The sequence below is a fragment of the Drosophila nasuta genome, chromosome 2L (genome assembly GCF_023558535.2).
Source record: "Drosophila nasuta strain 15112-1781.00 chromosome 2L, ASM2355853v1, whole genome shotgun sequence".
Taxonomy (NCBI): Eukaryota; Metazoa; Arthropoda; class Insecta; order Diptera; family Drosophilidae; genus Drosophila; species Drosophila nasuta.
In genome coordinates, this window is record NC_083455.1 from 8,481,302 (window position 1) to 8,500,941 (window position 19,640).

At 37.3% G+C, this 19,640-nt stretch overlaps 3 protein-coding genes across 4 annotated transcripts; 2 read left to right on the forward strand and 1 right to left on the reverse strand.

The window, feature by feature from the left end:
• Nucleotides 1-2,409: 2,409 nt before the first annotated feature.
• Nucleotides 2,410-3,321, reverse strand: LOC132798563 (uncharacterized). Its single transcript, XM_060810471.1, has 2 exons — nt 3,021-3,321; nt 2,410-2,958 (listed from the first exon to the last, which is right to left on the reverse strand). The coding sequence occupies exons 1-2, from the start codon at nt 3,276-3,278 to the stop codon at nt 2,503-2,505; spliced, it is 714 nt and encodes a 237-aa protein (XP_060666454.1). The 5' UTR covers nt 3,279-3,321; the 3' UTR covers nt 2,410-2,502.
• A 1,965-nt stretch (nt 3,322-5,286) lies between these two features.
• LOC132797114 (homeobox protein H2.0) lies at nt 5,287-11,957 on the forward strand. Its single transcript, XM_060808634.1, has 3 exons — nt 5,287-5,955; nt 10,993-11,540; nt 11,601-11,957. Exons 1-3 carry the CDS (start codon nt 5,445-5,447, stop codon nt 11,853-11,855), a joined length of 1,314 nt encoding a protein of 437 aa, XP_060664617.1. The 5' UTR covers nt 5,287-5,444; the 3' UTR covers nt 11,856-11,957.
• Nucleotides 11,958-13,229: 1,272 nt separating this feature from the next.
• Nucleotides 13,230-19,021, forward strand: LOC132798207 (breast cancer anti-estrogen resistance protein 3 homolog). 2 transcript variants are annotated; one of them, XM_060809979.1, is made up of 8 exons: nt 13,230-13,433; nt 13,491-13,772; nt 13,841-14,024; nt 15,370-15,724; nt 16,231-17,229; nt 17,292-17,726; nt 17,784-18,190; nt 18,250-19,021. In XM_060809979.1, exons 1-8 carry the CDS (start codon nt 13,376-13,378, stop codon nt 18,374-18,376), a joined length of 2,847 nt encoding a protein of 948 aa, XP_060665962.1. In that variant the 5' UTR covers nt 13,230-13,375; the 3' UTR covers nt 18,377-19,021. The 2 variants fall into 2 exon arrangements, with proteins under 2 accessions (XP_060665962.1, XP_060665964.1); XM_060809981.1 differs by lacking the exons at nt 13,230-13,433; nt 13,491-13,772; nt 13,841-14,024 and adding an exon at nt 14,738-15,041 and having other exon boundaries at nt 18,250-19,019.
• The last annotated feature ends 619 nt before the right edge of the window (nt 19,022-19,640 follow it).

Here is a 19,640-nt window from a genome sequence, read left to right on the forward strand (position 1 = left end):
AAATGATTTGTTCGTTAAAAATAGGGAAAACTTTCTTTCACTACAAACAAAATTGTATTTAAAGGTCATTTCTTGATGAATTCAATAACGAACATAAGTCCAAAAAGTCTCAATGTAAAGTTAATAACAAGAAACATTCATTTGGCTAAATATCAATGAAATTCTAACGTGTTTTTCGTTAACCAAAATTGCTGCAACTCTTTTTAAGTATGAGTAATTTAATGGAAACTGACAAATGCTAGTCACAATAATTAAATTAACTCTTCGATCAGGATTATCAGTTCACTTTTCTCAGAGCAATTGACATACTACGAGTAATAGTAAGGTGCTTAAGCAAAGGTGAAGAGTTGAATAAATGTGAAAAATACATTCGCCCAAACAAGTAGGGAAGCAAATATATTCTTATGTATGTATGTATGTATCTGGAAGTACGCATTCGCATATGTGTTGGATGACATGACCGCTGTTCGAAATCCTCATAAATTTATTGCCATTGACACTTTGCCGCGACTAAATCCTGGCCTGGCCTGCCATAATTTCACGGCAATGCCATAACTTATAAGCGAGCCGCAGTTGTGCGTCTGTTGTCCAACGAGAGGTCCCCATAAAAGCGCATAAAAAAAGCAAACAACAACAACCACAAAATACGCTAAAGAAAATGCAATGAGAAGGAGAAGAAACGCTGCGCTTATTGTGTGATAATCGTATATGGTTTATGTTAATTTGAGAAATGATAAAAATATTTCGCTTATCAATTTTAATCATCATAATCGTCGCGTTGCCATCGTCGCGACGCAGACAGAAACGCAGAGACCTCGCGCTCCACGCTCAGCACGCGATCCGGATCTGTTGTCGTCGTTGTTGCTGCTGCATGTGAAGCGCTTGAGACTTTTAGGCATAATGTGGCGCGCGTAAATTTCCAATCCACTATCTACCAGCAACTGGGGTAATCGGAGAGTCTGGAGTTCGGAGTGAAATACAAACGAGGTACGCGTTGGGTAACGCATACAAACATACACAAGCACACAGACATACACACACATCAAAATCTGAGTTAATGTTGTTGTTGTTGGCCATCATCAAGATTGTTGCTGTTGTATGCTTGTCATTGGCTGGAGGCCTGGCCTACTGTGGAGCCTAAAGACAGCAACACATTCATAATTTCTTCCGATTTGTATCGTTTTAAACATTTTAAATTGATTAAAATGCGATAAATCATAATCGCCCAGTGACTGCGATCAGGGGACTATGGAATTGGAGTTGCAGTTGGAGTCTGAAAATGGTGGGATTGGGGTCTCTTCGTCGCAGACTGGAGCGTCTGCGTCTGTGACCGGGTGATGGAACGATTTATGAGCCTTGAACATAATAAAGTGTTAACGGAACGAGTTATTAAGGTAATCTGAATGCGCATAAGTTAATAAAAGCTCGTTGCACTTTCGTTAGAGCTGCGACGATTTGCATTTGCATTTGCATTGGAGCCACACATACCGTTTGCTTTGCTTTGCTTAGGTTAGCTTTAGATTGGTGGTTTTCTGGTTGCCAGTTAGGCAAGTCACAACGACTTGCGTCTAAGGTTGCATAGGCCCCGTTGCGGACACACAAGATGTCGAAAAATATAACATAAAACGACCACACGTACGTCTCCCATGCCGCGCAGCAGGACATCGAGAGATCGAGAGACCACAAAACATAAACGCCGTGTCTTGTGAGCAGAACAATCAATAAATTTGAACACGTGAGCGGGACGCGAATGCGGACAGCAACAGCAACAACAACAACGAACATAACAACAACAGCAGCAGCAACAACAACAATGAGTACAACGCGATAAGTGATCACCGTGTCGACTGATTGGGCAGCAACAGCAACAAAATTCACTTTTTTTCACTGTAAGTGGGAAGTGCAGAAACTTGGAAGTTGTTTGGGAATCGAGCAGAACTTTTTTTAGGTGCAGTAGGGAAACTAATACGTACTTAGTTCACTTACCACTTATTGTACCGGAAACGGAAATACACTTTTACATAAATATATCTATAAATAAATGCTAATATAAATACATATAAATGCAATATTTTATTATATCATTTGCATTATATTTGCAGAAGGTATCGAACAAAATATGTATAAAATACTTGTTAATTATATGATAAATACAGTGCAATAAAACCAACAACAAAAAAACTATCCTATTACTAGTGTACAAGATTATGATTACAAATAAAAGGAATAAGCTCTTCTGGAAAGATAATAAAGATAATTAAAACATTTTTCTATAAATTTCCTGACATTTCTTGTGGTAATTCTTTTTATTTTCACACATGTCTAAAATAAATAAAGAGATTTCATAACAAAAACTAAGATAAAAATGATAAAAGTAGGCAATGCTTAGGATTGCCTAAATTGCAGTTTTTGAAGTGAAATTAAAATAAAAATTTCAGATAAAATTTGATTATTCTATTGATTAATAAGAGATGGGTAAACTTGCATTGGGTAATCGAATATTCAATAACAATCCCCAAATTGATACCAAGTGGTTGTATCGACATCGTCCACCATAATGGGTTCTCGACGTGCTGTTGATGGACCATATAAATTATAGCGCCTGGATCCGGCAACCACCTCGCGATATCGTCGAACTGGAATGCGGGACATGTGCAGCTCCATGAGATCCCATTCGTTAAGGTCCTGGAAGACCGATCGCAGCATATGCATGCGTCCCAGCAGCTCCGTCTCACGCAGTCCCTCATAGTTGCGTCCGGTTCGAGATCTAAAGGATTTATACACCTCGCTATTCTGCTTAGCCTCAGTGGCTGTCTGCAACTCCTTGCGATAGAGAGCTCGAATGCCGCGACCCAAGTGACGAATATGCTCAAAATCCCGTATATTGAGGGCTACCAAAGCAATGGCATCCAGATTGAGAAGCTTATGGCCATCGATGTAGTTCTCCCTGAAGGTTTGCTGTTTGATAATTTCAGGAATTACGGATTACAAGTGCTTCAAGATTACTAAAACCAGCGAACCTCATATTCTGGATAACCAAAATCAATCAGCCAATTGGCCACATCATTGATGTTCCACTTAAAGACCTCAGTACGTCCCTGGGCATCGACGACGGCGGCACAGAGATTGAAGAGCGAGTCTGGCGAAGCTCTAAATGAGAGGGGCACATCATTTTTATCGTACTCCACATCGGGATACATGTAGCTGGGATAGCGAAATGTGAAATCCTGTTCATCATCATCGCAATCGCCTGGTTCACTGATGCTTAGACTTTCCATATTTGCATATTTGCCGCGCAATAATGGCGTAGATACCGATGACGGCGACGGAGGCGTTGAGGATGACAACGAAGCCATTCGAGCGAAAGATACGTACTGTGTCTACCTAACCCAAATTTAGTTGCGCCAAGTCGTTTTGATTGCGGTTTTCTCCCCAAAAAAATATCCTGTTCGTGTTTTGTTTACTTTGCCTGGTTGCGTTTCTCCATACGCTTCTTTTAAGGGATATACGACCTTTGTTACCAAGTTGAAAACAGAATACTCAATACTACTACTACTATATTAAATAAATATCCTTAATAATAATTATTTGTTCATTAAATAAAATAATTATATGCCGCCACGATGTATAAAATGTGTATTAAAATTAATGAATATTTTAATACAATTTTTTTTTTGTTAAAATTATATCAGTTTTCTAATAATATATATAATTATAATATTTTTAATACCATTTTTTATGGTGTTATTAAGAAATTCATCTCATTGTCTAAAATTCACAACAATAAAATATTTTTATTTGAATATCAATATATCATAAGCCAATAATTTATTATTTTGTATTAAATATTAAATTAAATTATAATGAAATAAACACTGCTTCCGGCTTCGACTGCGCAAAAGGAATAAATGTAGTTAAGGTACACATACAATTTATATTTTTACAATTAATTTTTAAGGGTATTCCACATTTGTTAGGCAGTACTTTGGGTCCTTCTTTAACTTACATTTCCCGTGATTGCATTTGCATATTCATTGTTTTTTTTCGGGGTCACTTGGGCGCGGTGAGAGGGGCGGTGTTAGGCGCCGCAATGTATGCTACGTAACGGCACGGCAGGACTCACATTAACGAAACGAACTTCGATTCACAATTTTTACTTTTCCACTATTTATTGTGTTGATTTTGAGCAGTTCACAAAGTTTAATAGCTCACCGAAATTTCAAAGCAGCAATTGCGGATTCAGGAATGCGGTTAGATTTATGACTAAACTTAATATGCAGAAACATTACCTACTTTATTATTGACTGCCCACATATAGATATCGTACAGAGATCACTCAATTTCAAACAAATTTACCATACACTCCCCACATAGCATGTGCAGGAAAGAGATAAAGCATCATTGGCGATAGAGTCTGTTAGCTCCGCCCACTTGAACGGATGGCTCGCATTGGCTGCCAGCTGCCATGCTGTCTCTCCCCATAAGGTGTAGGTGCTAGGGAACCACTCTGTGTGTGAGTGTATTTCTTCTCAGCATCTCTGTGTGCGTGAGCGTGTGTGTGTGAGTGAGTGGAGTACGGCAACATATGGAGAAATCGGTAAACAAATCTCAATAGCGATCAACGAACGATCTCTGACTGAGCTAATGACATAGCGGTCTGCATGTGTGTAAACAACCGAAGCAAGCCGTGTACAACAAGTTTCTCATCCGTGTGAGCAACAGTGGGCAAAAACGAAAGAAATATTCAAAGAACGATCTGTCAAATATGGTAGATGAACAATCCGAGAACACGGAAAATGCATGTGAAACTATTTTAGGTTAATTCAATATAGTATTCTGATATACATTTTACGAAGTATGTATATTAAAAAGATTTTGATAATTTCAGAATAATTATTTTTATCATAAAATAGTAATTTGATATAAGCCTATTGCGTCCTTTATACCCTGATTTCGAACATGTCTACTTCAACTTCATAAAATAATATTTTCGTTAAAAATAAAGTTTCAATTGCAGCATTTATAAATTTTGAATTAATATATTAATTACTTTTTTTACTGATCCTTTATTCATAATATTCAGTACATTAATAAGAATGTATGCACCTTTAATTGCATACAATAATAAATACTTTATAATCCCAATTTTGACCACTGTGCCGATCACTGAGATTTACTTTAACACAATACTTTTTCGTATGCGCCCAAAGGCAATCGATGATCGCTGGTTGGGTCTGCTCCCGGGCCGGTTCATTCAGTTCCGTGTGGGTTGTCTTAGCAAACGGTTTCAACTTTAGATGCGCCCCCCTTTAAGACTTCTTTGCGATCGTATCATTGAGGTTCCTTTAGCGACGGTGTTTTTTTGTTACCATATAGTTAACTTAACTTATGGCATGTTATTCGATCTATGCTAATAACGTTCAGTAGTGTGATTAAATTGTGCAATGTTACTACAAGAAAGTGCCAATATGGAACAAAGTGTGCCCGAAAATCTAAGCACGCATGTGTTTAACGACTGTGAAATTAAATTACAAGCAAGCAGTCATGATCCTGCGGACAGTGAGAATGGCTCCAACTCCAATAGTGATCTGCCCACCAAAGATTCAGTGACCAATTCCAGTGTAACCAGTGAAAACCCTTTAACAAGCAAAAGCAACAACTCCACAACCAAAGTGAAACTCAGTTTCAGTGTCGATCGTCTGTTGAGCTCCGATCGCACAGATCCTTTGGCAACCCTATCAATACCTTCATCCACCCGACAATGCTGTGACGGTGGTCTCTATGCATGCTGCACATTTCCCAGCTGCTTTCCACAGACCACGGAAAGTGTCAAGCATTCGCCCATAAATGTTCCACATGCCTTCGCCTATGCGGGAGTGGATAAGTTCTATCCAGGACTTTATATGGATTATAAGGCTGTGCTGAGGCCCACGCCTATACGTGCTGCAGAGCATGGTAAGAATTATTACTTAACTTCTGACACTTTGTAATAATAATTTGATAGAATATTAATATACTCTACATGTAGTTGAGATCCTCTATAACTAGACTTCACAAAAATCTGTCCAAGATGTTTTATACAAACTAGTTAACTGTTATTTGACTGTCTTAATTTTTCAAAATTGCATTTTTTAAAAAACATAAAAGCTTCCCAAACTTGTACTTAACTGAAATACCTATAAAACAAACAAAATATCTACATAACAATTTGTTAACTGTAATTTGACTTTTTCAATTTTACAAAATTGACTCTTCTAAAAAAATAAAAACTTCCTAAACTTGTACCCAACTAAAATGCATATATAAAACAAACTTTTTTAATAACTAATATATCTATATAAAATACTGAAATACCTATAAAACAAACTTTCTTCATTAACTAAAATATCTACATAAAAATTTGTTAACTCTAATTTGACTTTTTAAATTTCTCAAAATTGCCTTTTCTAAAAAAATAAAAGCTTCCTAAACCTGTACTTAAATGAACTAAAATGCCTATATAACAAAGTTTTAAAATGTAGCCTATAAAATAGCGTAGACTTAAATAGACCCACATAAGCTAATTATTAATCTAATATGATCCAACCATAAATAACAATAATTGAAAGTTCAACATCCTTTCAAGTGGTTCTGTTCTCTTACAAAGACAATCACCAGCAGATGATCAAAAGATGCGTCAAGGAAGTTTTTCCCATTTGCCAATCAAATTCAGACATCTTCTTTGGTCCGACTCATTATAAACTGCATTGCGATCGCGATGTAAAAAGAATGATAGAAAATTTACATTCCGGAGAAAACATGAAACACTTTTGGTCTGAAACCAAATGGTTGGGCCATAAATTGTGCGTTTTTATTGGAATTATTAGTTGATCTGTGGCCATATTGTGCAATATTATTGTAGCCAACTGTTCTTGACGAAAACAATTCGTTTGTTGAAATCCAATCGAATCGAATCGCATTGAAATCGAATTTGAATTTGAGTTTGAAATCGACAAATATATGTATATCTATATTGTTGTATTTACGTTACTTCCTGCTGTTTTGTATATCAGGGGGACGACTCATGGACTCATGTGCACTTTGATCTTGTTTATATGAAAAATAGTGAGAAATATATTTTGTATATTGTGCTGGATTGCTATTGTTCGACTTGTTGTTTGCCCTTTAACCAATTTCTCCATTTCCACCCCGTCCCCACCATGCATCTTGAATGTTTTGTATACAATACTTATCAAGAGGGTGTTAAATAGCCAAGTGTCTCAGTATGACGTTCGCATCCGGAAGTTCTTGTTACACAATGTCATCATATTGTCAAGAAGAATGTATCTCAAGATACATACTATATGATGTAATAAATAGGAAGAACAAAAAGTATATATTACACTTCCTTTTTGCATATTTGATTCATCCAAAAAAACGAAACCAGAAATGACTTCAACGCACAACCAAACTCATTAATTTAGACTTAATTTCCTTTGAAAGTGGCTAACAAATTAGCGCCACATCAAAATAAATTGGCCATCAATTCAAGATGAACATTTATGAAAATTATTATCAAAATTAAATGCTTCTTAAACACATTATCAGCTCGCAGCGATGTTGAGAGGGCGAAAATGAAATGCCAATTAGCACGTGGCATAAAATTCGACATTTCCTCAATCAACAACAACAAAAATAAATACTGGTCAAGAGTTTTGAAGTGTTTCATCAATCCTGCGCTACATTAAATAAATTAAATTCAAAAGAACCAAAACCAAATTAACAACAATTTATGAACAAATTAAGTATTGAGCTTAAAAATAAACTGACTGCTCACAAAACGATTCGAAAATTCGGAAAATCGAAAAATTGGAATATTGAAAAGCGATTGAGGCGAATTTGTTTATTTGCTTGAGCAATTGGCTCGTCATTCATTGGGCAGCCAATCCATCTAATTATAATGAATGGTTCCGTTTGAAGAGTGCAAAGCACCATCCACCACCCGAAAGGAACTCACTCCTCACCCATTACAGATAGATGCTCACTCTCTGATAGATTGGGGCGCCGGTGGGGCCAACTACTGTGCCTCCAGATTGGAGGCTGCCGTTTAAGTTAATGACATGCAGCATTCAGGCAATTGACTGACTGAGGTACTGCCTAACTGACTGATTGAAGTTATGCTGCTTATGCTGCTATTCTGCGGTATTTTTAGGGGCCAACCGAGGCCAACTATTTACACAGCCACCCACTGTGGTGGCCCAGGCTGGCCCAGGCTACCTGTGGTGCCAAAGTTATTTCACTGGTGAATAAGCCAGACAGACAGCCAGAAGATTCTCTCTCTTTCTCATTATGTGTGTGCATTCATTTGTGATGGATTGATCGCATCGCATAGCACATCATAAAATACCGATGGCTCAACCATAGTCACAATTCCATGCATCCATCCATATCCATATCCAAATTCTGTATCTCTTTCTATAGTTCTGCTCATCTCCTCTAGATATTTGTTGCTGTTTCAGCCTTGGGTGTTGAGTAGTTTGTTTGATTGTTTTTACTTTCTAGTTGGCGATCGATCGATCCATCGACCATCAACCCATCGATCGATGGATTTGTTGAAAATCTTCAATTCGTTTTACTTGTGTTTTGGTTTTTGTGCTTATTTATGTATCGCCTAGTTTGAATGCTGCGGGTTGGGGCCCATAATTTGGCGCCACTTGCCTAATTAATTTACAATTTATATGTTAATCCAATTGCTTGTGTCTTCCACCATTTCCAATGATCAATGATCGACACATAGAGTACGTGTTCAACCATATAACCTGCTGACTTTGTCAAAGTTCTCTCTACAGCAGGTGCGCTTTCACTGACCCAGGCTAACAGGTCTATATCTTTGATGATCAACGTATTAAGGTTGCCTCAACACATCATTTCAATCAGTTATCTAACTGAATGTTACTGCATATAAATTCTACTAATCAGTGAGATCGCGATTAGGCAACTTTATGATGATGATCGCCAATTGAAACGAAATCACTCTGTATTTTTTTTATTTGTTAACAGTTATGCGATGGATACAATGGAAATATTCATCTTGATAATATTTTGAATTGAGCAAATTTTACGATTATTTTCAACTAATTTTATAAATTTGCATATGCTGTATAATATTCATTAGCTGTATAATAAGTTTACAGATGCAGAAAAACATACAAACATTTTAAGAATAAAATAATTTTTTTGTTGAATGTCTATAAATATTATATTTGCATTGAAATAATAAATATTCTGATCCGATAAGTAGACTATAAGTTTCACCTGCACTTTCTCAGGTTCAGGGATATTTGCTTGCGGAATTCTCACAAATCCCCGAGAATTTATTCAGTGTGAGAACATTCTCTCTTGCTTCATTGCGATGCACTCGGAATGCCTTCAGTTGTTTATCCGCAAAGTGAACTGGATAAATATTCGCAAAACCATAAATACCAACTCACAAACGCAATTAATTGTATATACAATTGTAAGCAGGTCATAAATTTATAGCCACAAATAATCAAGACATCAGAACAGAAGCAGGCAGCGGCAGGCAATGATTTAAAATGCGCCCAGAATGATCACAACTCATTAAGATATTTACAGCATTGAGGGATTATTTACAAATATGTATCATTGTCTAAGATGCGGCAATTAAGGTGCGCTGAGGTGTTGAAAATCGATGGAAAACTCATTAGAACGAAAAGGCGGCAGTTGACAGAAACCAAATGCCGCCAATTAAGATCCAATGCTTGCACATGGCACATGCACATGCAGATACAAATGCAGAAGCAGATACAGATACAAATTCAGATAGAAATACAGATAAAGATGCAATTGTAGCGCATTTCCGTTGCAATGTAAATAGACAAAAGATCGCTTGAGTTTTGAGTAAATAAAATGCAACATGAACAAATAATTAGACGCATGCCGAGAGCACAAACAAATTGAAAAACCGTGCGCAGAGTTTATAAAAAACCAATAAAAATGCATAAACTAGTTTAATCGTTGCCACCAATGAAAAGAAACTATTAGCTCATAAGTTGCTATATTGTAAGCGTATTTAAAAAACATTTAGCTACGAAACAAAAACACACACATACACAGAGATACACAAATACCCGCTTGCCCCACCAAATATGCCTCAAGCACATCTCGTGCCTCATGTCGTGCTCGATTACCCCAAATAAGAGATATTTGCTGTTGTTGTTGTGGTATATTTCTCGTTGTTGTTGTTGCTGCTGTTGTTGCTGTTGTAGCTGTTGATGATGTTGGTTCTTGGCGCTGTGGTGTAAACAATTTGTTTACCTACAATGCTGATTATTTCCAATTAAGTGAAAATTTTATTATAAACAAACTCATTTAAATATTTTTAACGTGCGTTTCATTCAAAATAATTTACTCAACTTATTTTTACGAAAATTGTATTTTAATATTTGTTCCCCTGTCGATTATTTGTTGTTCACTTTTCAGCCTTGTGCACTTAGGGAAATGCGTAAATTGTATTGCAAAATATATTATTTCCCGGCGGATATATGTTCAAACATAAATAAGTAACCATTGAGGATGTCTGGTGCCAACTTGTAAAAATAAATAAAGTCACTGCATTGGAAATTTGAATGGAAAAACAGTTTGGCTTCAAGTAGGAAAAGTTACAAAATAGTAGAATTTAGATAATTAGACAAAAAAACAACTTAATAAAGAATACAATTAAACATCAGAAAGAAAAATATTTTAATGCATTAATATTTCACAATAATTTTCATATACAATTTAAATCGTATAAATAACATATTATTATAACAGAATTTAGTAATAAATTTATAAGAATTTTATAATAAATAATAATTCCGTATTTAATCATTTAATGAATATAATATTTAATATGATATCATTCTTTTAAAATTAATTTTAAATATTTTTGACAATATTCAAAATAATTCTCATTTAATTTTTCCCATTTTATAAACTTATCCCTTTCAGCTACATCATTTCCAACACTGGCCACGAATGCGTTGCTGCGTTTCCACCATCAGCAGCAGCAGCAGCAACAACAACAGCAACTGCATCAGCAACAGTCGCAACATTTACACCCGCAACAGCAACATCCACACAAAGCAGCGACATTGCTGCACAGTTCAACATCCACTTTGAATAGCCTGAAGAATCTGCAGTTGACGCAACAGCAACGCTTTTTGGCCAAGACTGCGGCACAGCAGCAGCAGCAGCTACTGGACATTCCCACAACGGCAACAGGTGTTGCGATACAAAATGGCGGACACACACACAACGGCAGCAATCACAGCAATGGCAGCAATAGCAGCAGCACTCACAGCAACAATGCCAACAGCAACAACAATGCAAGTAGCAACGGCAACAACAACAATGGCAAAAGAAAGCGTTCTTGGTCTCGAGCCGTTTTCACGAATCTTCAACGCAAAGGACTTGAGATACAATTCCAGCAACAGAAATACATTACCAAACCAGATAGACGTAAGCTGGCTGCCAGACTCAACCTCACAGATGCACAGGTTAGTTTAAAGTACAAAAAATGCGCAGAAGAATTTTGCAATAAAGTTACTTTCTTGCAGGTGAAAGTGTGGTTCCAGAATCGACGCATGAAATGGCGACACACGCGAGAGAATCTCAAGAGTGGCCATGAGAAGCAACCTCCATCGCAGTTGGGTTCGGGAGTCAGTGCAGCGAAGCCAATGCTTCTGCCAACTGGAGCTGTGGCTGTCAGACCTCATGAGCCATTGGATTATAGTTCGGATAGTTGTTCCAGTGTGGAGTTGAGCGACAAAGCCGACGATGATGATAATATTGAAATAGATGTGGTAGAGTAACAAAACGTGCAAATCATTGTGAGTCATGTAGTTTATTAATAAACAAATATAACGAATTTAACTTATTGCCAATTAGAAATTAAGTAAATTAACATGTAAAGATTATAGTCTAAATAAATGTTTTAAAATCCTTGCTAAAATTGCAATTGCTTTTTTCACTCATTTAGTACTGATTTTTCTTAAGATTCTTTCAGAGTTAGAAAAAGTAAATTTTCCCAAATATAATATTATAATAATTAAAATTTTATTATATTGAATTAATTTAAAAGCTATCTTCAGTCAGCAAACAATCTCATCTCTAGAAATGTCTCAGCAATTATTGTACTAACTAACAATTCAATCCTGAAAACCAAATAAATATACACAGCTTCCTTGGATAAATAAAGATACATCATGCCCACATACTATATGAGTTGCTTAAGCCAATAAAAACCACACAAACTAAACAAAATAAATATTTCAGCTGAAACTCATCATGAAGAACCCCTAAAATATTTTAAATTTACTGCACGTCTCTTTCTCGCTCTTTCCCACAATATTTTTTCGTCTTTCGAATTGAAGAACTTGGTGTCTCTCAAAACTGAGACTCTCAATAACAAAAACACGCAATGCCATTTTCTTATATTGTACTTATTCTTTCACATGAACAACGAAAATTTAATTAGGGGTATACCGCTGTGATCAGCACAATTTGGAACTGCGACGAGACCTTCTAATCTATACAATGATAAAACCCGATACCGGCGGCAACGCAAGACGCAAGACGTACGACAAACAGTTGGTCAAGCGCGGGGGCAGCTGGCGGCGGTGTGTGGATTAAAGAGAGAGACAATTAGGCAAACAGTGAGCGCAAATTATTGACGCTCGACATTGAAATACTACTTCAATACTACAATAATAATAATATTATTGTTTTACGAATACTCTAAAATGACTATGCATTAAATAAATAAATGTATTTGTTAGGTATAAAATATTGTTTGAATATTAGTGATTGATATTGACTATATCGAATAAATTGTTGGATGTAAAATATTTTTTGAATATTAGTGTTTGATATTGACTATAGTGATCAAAAAATTTTTGTGATAAGATGCTTAATTTTGATTTCAATTTCAAATGGAATGAGTATTTGCTTGGTTTCAATTTTTTTTTTATGTTATATATATATTTTTTTTAAATATTATTAAACGAAAATACTTAATTTTGATTTTAATTTCAATGCTATTTTTTTTTTGATAATGCATGTATACAAATTATATAAAACAATATACAAAGTAAGAGTAAAGAGTATTCAAGCTGCGACTATCTAAATATGCACTTTCACTCAGTTGTTTTTCTGGAGCTTCGTTTGCTCAGTTTGTTGGCAATAAGCGCAGTGAGCGGTTGAAATTTCAGTAAATGAAACGCGCAGCAATGTGACAGCTTAATTACACAGCCAGAATAGTTGTGTTATATGTGCACGATCGCAGTTGAAGTTCTATGTTATATAGTGTAGTTAAATAGAATTACAGGAAAATATGGGCAATGTGCAGACGCGACCGTTGGAGCCGCGCAATGCGACAAATAGACGAAGCAGTGAGTCTTCAAGGAAATAAAAAAAAACATAAATTAATTATAGTGCTTAAAATGCAGGCATCCTGTGGAACTTTCGCTATCCAAATGCGAGCAGACGTCGTGACGATGTCGCTATGATTGTACACAACTCGAGGCTGAGCATTGCGGAGTGGCTGAATCTGCTGGAACTGCAGCAATATGAGGAGAATCTGCAAATGTACTCCACAGTCCACGATATCGGCGATATAACCGATCGGGACTTGAAGCGTTTGGGCATACGCAGCATGAGCCATCGCCAGAAAATGCTCAACAGCTTGCTCGGTGTACGTGCCAAGCGGAGGCAGTCAATGAATTTGGAAGGTAACCCCAATACTCGATCTATTATTCTTAATACCTAATCTAAAGATACTGCGGGTTTATCTGTCCAGCAATGCGAAGTGCTCCCTGTGCAGTGCCAGTGCCGCGTCGCAAAAGCTCCTGTCCCTTGGTTTATCAAGATGTAAGCACTATTGATAATATAGGTGGAAGCAATGATAGCGGAGGAGCTGCTGTTATTACCACAAAAAGCGGAAAGGTGCTGAAACAGCTGACATTTGATGAGCCAGCAACGATGTAAGTATAGATTAGATTTGATTTAGTCATTCTCCTATTTGAAATAATTCTCATTGCTTTATCATTGAAATATAAATAAACAATATGGAAAAGATATATTTGGTATTTAGCTTAGCAGCGTGAGGTAAACAAATATAATAAAATGAGAAACAAAATGGTGTCAAAACACAGAACGACCACAATAAATATGAATTTATATCGCTCTAAATTTTGAAGGTGGTTAGTTCCTCTTAAATATCATAAGTAAAATAATTGTTGCAGCTATTTATAGTTGTTGATTTATTTTTTAAACTACTCTAACAAATAAATAAAGTCATATTTCATGATTTTGGAACAGTTATATTGTAGAATATTATTATATTTTTTTTAAATTTTAAGACTACTCTAAAATTGGTTGAAATTTACTTTTTCACATGTCATTCAACCACATAAATATAAATTAAACACGAACGTTGCGCCAACTTATATGTTATTTATCGATATTATCGACATAAGATACCATCCACCACAATAGCATCCACATGCCCTCCCCAAACTCCACGCAACAACTTCAGTTGGGACACACGTGAAAGCATATTTCAATAACAAAAAGTGTGCGCATGTGCGCCAAGAATTTCCCGTAAAGGAAACAAAATAATAAAAACCGTTCACCGTTAGGCGGGCGGCATAAAAGTCGCGAAACAAAACACAAACAAATTGAGAATAAGCGAACAACCCCCACAAGGACATTCGACTTGTGCCAGGGTGGGCGAAGCACAGAGCGAATTTGGATGGCAAAGAGTGCAGACGCGAGGTTGACGATAAGGAAAGCCAACGAAGTTGCAGATAACGCAGTTCAAAATTAAAGTTTTTTAGAAAAAATTAAGAAACTGTATTTTGGACCAATATGCATACAAACAAAAAACTTTAAAAACTGCCAAGTTAAACATTAAACTAAGTTTTGTAACAATCTACTTGGGCGTGTCCTCTGTAAGTTTGCTGTAAAGAAAAAACGTTAGAGAAAAATGGGCGTTGCAGGTGAGTGATAACAATTTTTTTTACTGAAATTACATTTGAAAGGGAAGCATTTATTAGTTTTGTATTACAAAACATAAAATAGAAACATACATCAATGAATTCTATAGCCCGTTATTTACAATATTTTACTATTGCATAGTATTTTTTTTGCACTTGAACTTCAGACAAAAGTTTTACATATACCAAAGGACCAATTATTGTGGGAGCAAATTTCCCTTTTTGAACAAAAGCCCGGCCATCGGGGCCAATGTACACGCGAATGTACACAACATAAATTACCCATAATAAGGGAAATGCTTAACTCACACTTTCTCTTTTCTCGTTTAAGATACGAGGAACTGAAACCACGCTCCAAGTGCAACAGTCCGCATTGGGGCAACATCGCTGGCGACATGGAGAACGGCAACAGCAGCAACGCATCCACCCCCATCGCCTCCTCGCCCAATCCGAACGAGCAACAGGAGGCAATCGCACTGAAGAAGGCCCTCGAATGGGAGCTAAGTTTGGATGCTCGGGAACTGCGTTCACATGCCTGGTACCATGGTGCACTGCCTCGACAACGTGCCGAAGAGATTGTGCAGCGGGAGGGGGACTTTCTGGTTCGTGATTGCGCCTCTCAGCCGGATAACTATGTTCTCACGTGTCGCAGCAAGGCGGCGGTCTTGCATTTTGTGCTCAATAAGGTGAGAGAAATGTATGAAAAATATAATGGTATAACCAACTTCTTTATAATATATCCTTCAAATAGTACTCCATCATTTCGATTACTATTATTTTAAATTATTATTTTATATAATTGTTATACAATTTAAAAAAATAACTACAAGCTTTAATAACTTAATATTGAGACTTTCAGTACTTAAGATTGATTATAAAAAGTTATTTGGGAATGAAATGATTTTAATGCATATGTGCAGCATATTAAATAATTTCATTCCTCATTAATAATTTAAACTGAAAGATTCAGAACTTCAACATCAAAGAGTATAGTAAAGTAATATTTAAATCAATACTAATTTGAATAACTGCTAAAAATGTTAGGTAATTATTCTGAATTTTGCAGAATTTAGACTTGATATTAAAAGGTTAAATGTGGCAGAAATGAAAAGTACGAATAGGGAGGTTTATATTCAAACTTGAATATTATTATTACCTATAAACAGTTATATTTAAATGTTCTTTATTGCAGCTGGTGCTACAACCTGAGACTGTGTACGAGCGAGTTCAGTATCAGTTTGAGGAGGACGCCTTTGACACTGTGCCGGATCTAATCACTTTTTATGTGGGTTCGGGCAAGCCGATCTCTGCGGCATCTGGTGCATTGATACAATATCCATGCAATCGCACATATCCACTCTCCTTCTATGGCCACAAGATTGTGGGCAATCAGCTGCACACACAAATGCTGGCTGGATTACGCGGCTTGAGTCCCTTGAACTCACCGATGGGCAGCACAACAGGAGGCGGCGGCGTGTTTCGCTTTGGTCAGGTGGCTAGTGAAGTATCACAAGCAGCAGGAGCGGCACAACAGCAGCCGGCGACTCCCTCGAGTCCACATTGCTCGCCACCTCGTGTGCGACGTGAGGTGCCACCGCCGCGATTGCCATGCAAGAAGCAACAACGCTCGCAGAGCTTGACACCAGCACAAGCAATGGTTGTGAGCAACATCAACAAGCAGCAGGAGCAGCAGCAACAGCAGGGGGAATCAACCAATGGACATGGCATGGCACGCTTTCAGACTATCGCACGCTGCAATCCCACCAGCGATTTGCAGTTGCAGCCACAACAGCTGGAGAGCAAGTTCAGCACTCAATCGCTGCCACGTCCGAGCACATCGGCAGCGCAGGCGCTGCGACAACAGGCTGCGGCAAGGATCTGCAATTTGGCGCGCAACTGCAGCCTAGACACACCAGATCGACCGCCGAGTCCACCGCCCAAGCCACGCAAGGAGCCAATGGCTGCTGTGCTAGCCTATCAAGCCAGTGGCTCCGATTCGGGCAACGGTTCGGGCGATTCGGCGCCCGGAGATGTGAGTGACATTTGTCTGCAACGTGGCGGCGTCATCATAAAGAATCCCAGATTCATGACCAGCTCCGCTTCGAACGGCACGCTAAAGAGCTTCACCGAATTCGATGCTATGGCTGCTGAGGAGCAGCTCTTCTCGCTGCCCATCGAAGAATTCAAGCTGGTAAGTTTAATGCGAAGTTTTCAACTGCTCCAATTAAACCTTCCTTTATTTTTGCATTGCAGTGCAGCAAATTTGATTTTGAGAATTTTGTCACCTTACTGCTGCCATCAGTAGAGAACAAACCTTTAGACGGCGATGCACTAAACACCTTCAAGATGATGCTGCTAGAGACGGGACCTAAGCTACTGGCCGAGCACATAACACGCATCGACATCGGTCTATTCCTGGACGAACCGTCCAGTGAGCTGGATTCATACTTGAGCTGCTCGGGCCTGGAGTTGCTGACGCTGCCACATGGCAAAGTGTTTCGCGAGGACATCATCGAGCGCACGCAGTGCATCAAGCTGATGGTGGCTGTCACCATACTCACATGTCAAACGGACTTGGATCGTGCCGAGCTGCTGAGCAAGTGGATACAAATTGCGGTGGAGACAAAAACAGCGCTAGGAAATCTATTCGGATTTTGTGCCATCATGTTGGGTCTATGCATGCCGCAGGTTAGCAAAGTGGTTTCTAATTAACGAACATTTCATTAACGATATCTATTTTGGCAGATTCAAAAACTGGATCAGGCCTGGCACATTCTGCGCCAAAAGTACACGGACAGTGCGTTCACATTCGAAGCGAAACTGCGTCCCACATTGAGCAGCATGAATGAAGCTTCCAATCCGCAGGCTCCCAACACAACAGTGCCCCATGTGCTGCTCTATGCACTGCTCATCGATCGACCCGTGCTGGATATTATCAATCATGGCAATATCGATGAGCGTCCGGCACTTTATAACACCTGCATTGCGCCCTGGGAGTCAAAGGCTGATGACTTTGGCATGAGCATTAACTTCCAGCATTTAGATGCATCGCGTGGCTTCCTTAAGAACTTAGATCTGTATCGCAAGAATGCCAAGATTATTCTGGAGGAGGCCAGCACCAGGCTGGATGAATTGCTGGCAGATGCCTTCCGGTTAGTTATAAGCCAAGTTTAATCCCCAAACTGTTTTAACATGTTGCTTTACTTTTTAGCACCGAATTTCACGTCAAGTTTCTGTGGGGCAGCTCGGGAGCCACGGCGAAGCCAGAGGATCGACATGGCAAACTCGAAAAGGTGCTCACTCTGATGGCCGATAAATTCTGCAGCATTAGCGCCTAAATTCTGTATAAAAAATACCCAACACAACGATATTATATGGACTCTAGTTTTCTAAGCCAAACCCATAATATTTACCACAATCAAAACTCGATCTATAATTACGTCTACGTCTACGTATACTAGTCTTCTTCAATCCCATAACGATTCATCTAGCTTCCTGTAATTTCGTGCTGGTTCTACCTCAGCCTATGTGAAATAGAAGCACTTTTGTTACAGTTCAAATAATTTATAAATGAGATACAAAACTATACGCAACTATTTAAAAGTTTAGTTAAGCCAAAGTAACTACTTAGAATTTGTTATAACACGTCTTTCCCCCCAAAAAAATTCACACTTACAATCTATAAAGTGGAGTAATCAAAATATACCCTTATCCTAAAAGTAGAGCTATGGACTCTCGGAGAGAGTTGATAAAATGAAAGAAAACGAAAACAAATATTAAAGCACACTACCAAAGGCATTTATAGTCTAGTACTTAACACATATTCAACTAAATAACGTATTATAACTATAGATTGGACAATATACAATTAATCAAATTTATCATTTATACATACATTTATACGACCATGAACTTGGATGATATAATTTTTTGCAATTTTATAAGTGATAGTACAGTAAACTATGATAATGAAATAAAGGAAATATTAAAACAATACTTGTGTACATTTTATTAAAAATGGAAATAGAAAGGGACGAACGTTGAGATGAGACCCGACTAAAATGTTCACAGAAAAAAAATCAATGGCTTGATAAAACGATCGGGGAATGAAAAACGACAACACTGAAAATAATAATAAAACTTACAAATTTTTTTCAAATCTCAAAATGAAATAAAACACTTATAACTGAGGGTATATTTGTATAATTTATAGGAATCAATCTTCAACCATTAAAATAGACAATTGTTTCAAAATCTGCAATCTGCAAAATCTACAATACTGACAAAAATATTTAACATCCACTGATCAGTTGTACTCTCAAATTAAATTTAGACAAATACGTTAGACTTACTTTCCTATGCATTCATGTCTCTTCCATTTATTGCAAAGAACATTTTATGTTAAATAATTTATAATTTCTTTTTGTAATAATGATTTGAAAAATAAATGGGTCCAACATGGGAAAAGCCCCAATCGGTAATTAGGTCTTAATTACTTTTTATTGTCATCCAAAGACCAAACACGATTAAGATTATCAATTGGAACATCACAGATTTCATTTACAAGGATTATAGATTAGATATAACCATAATTATTTATAA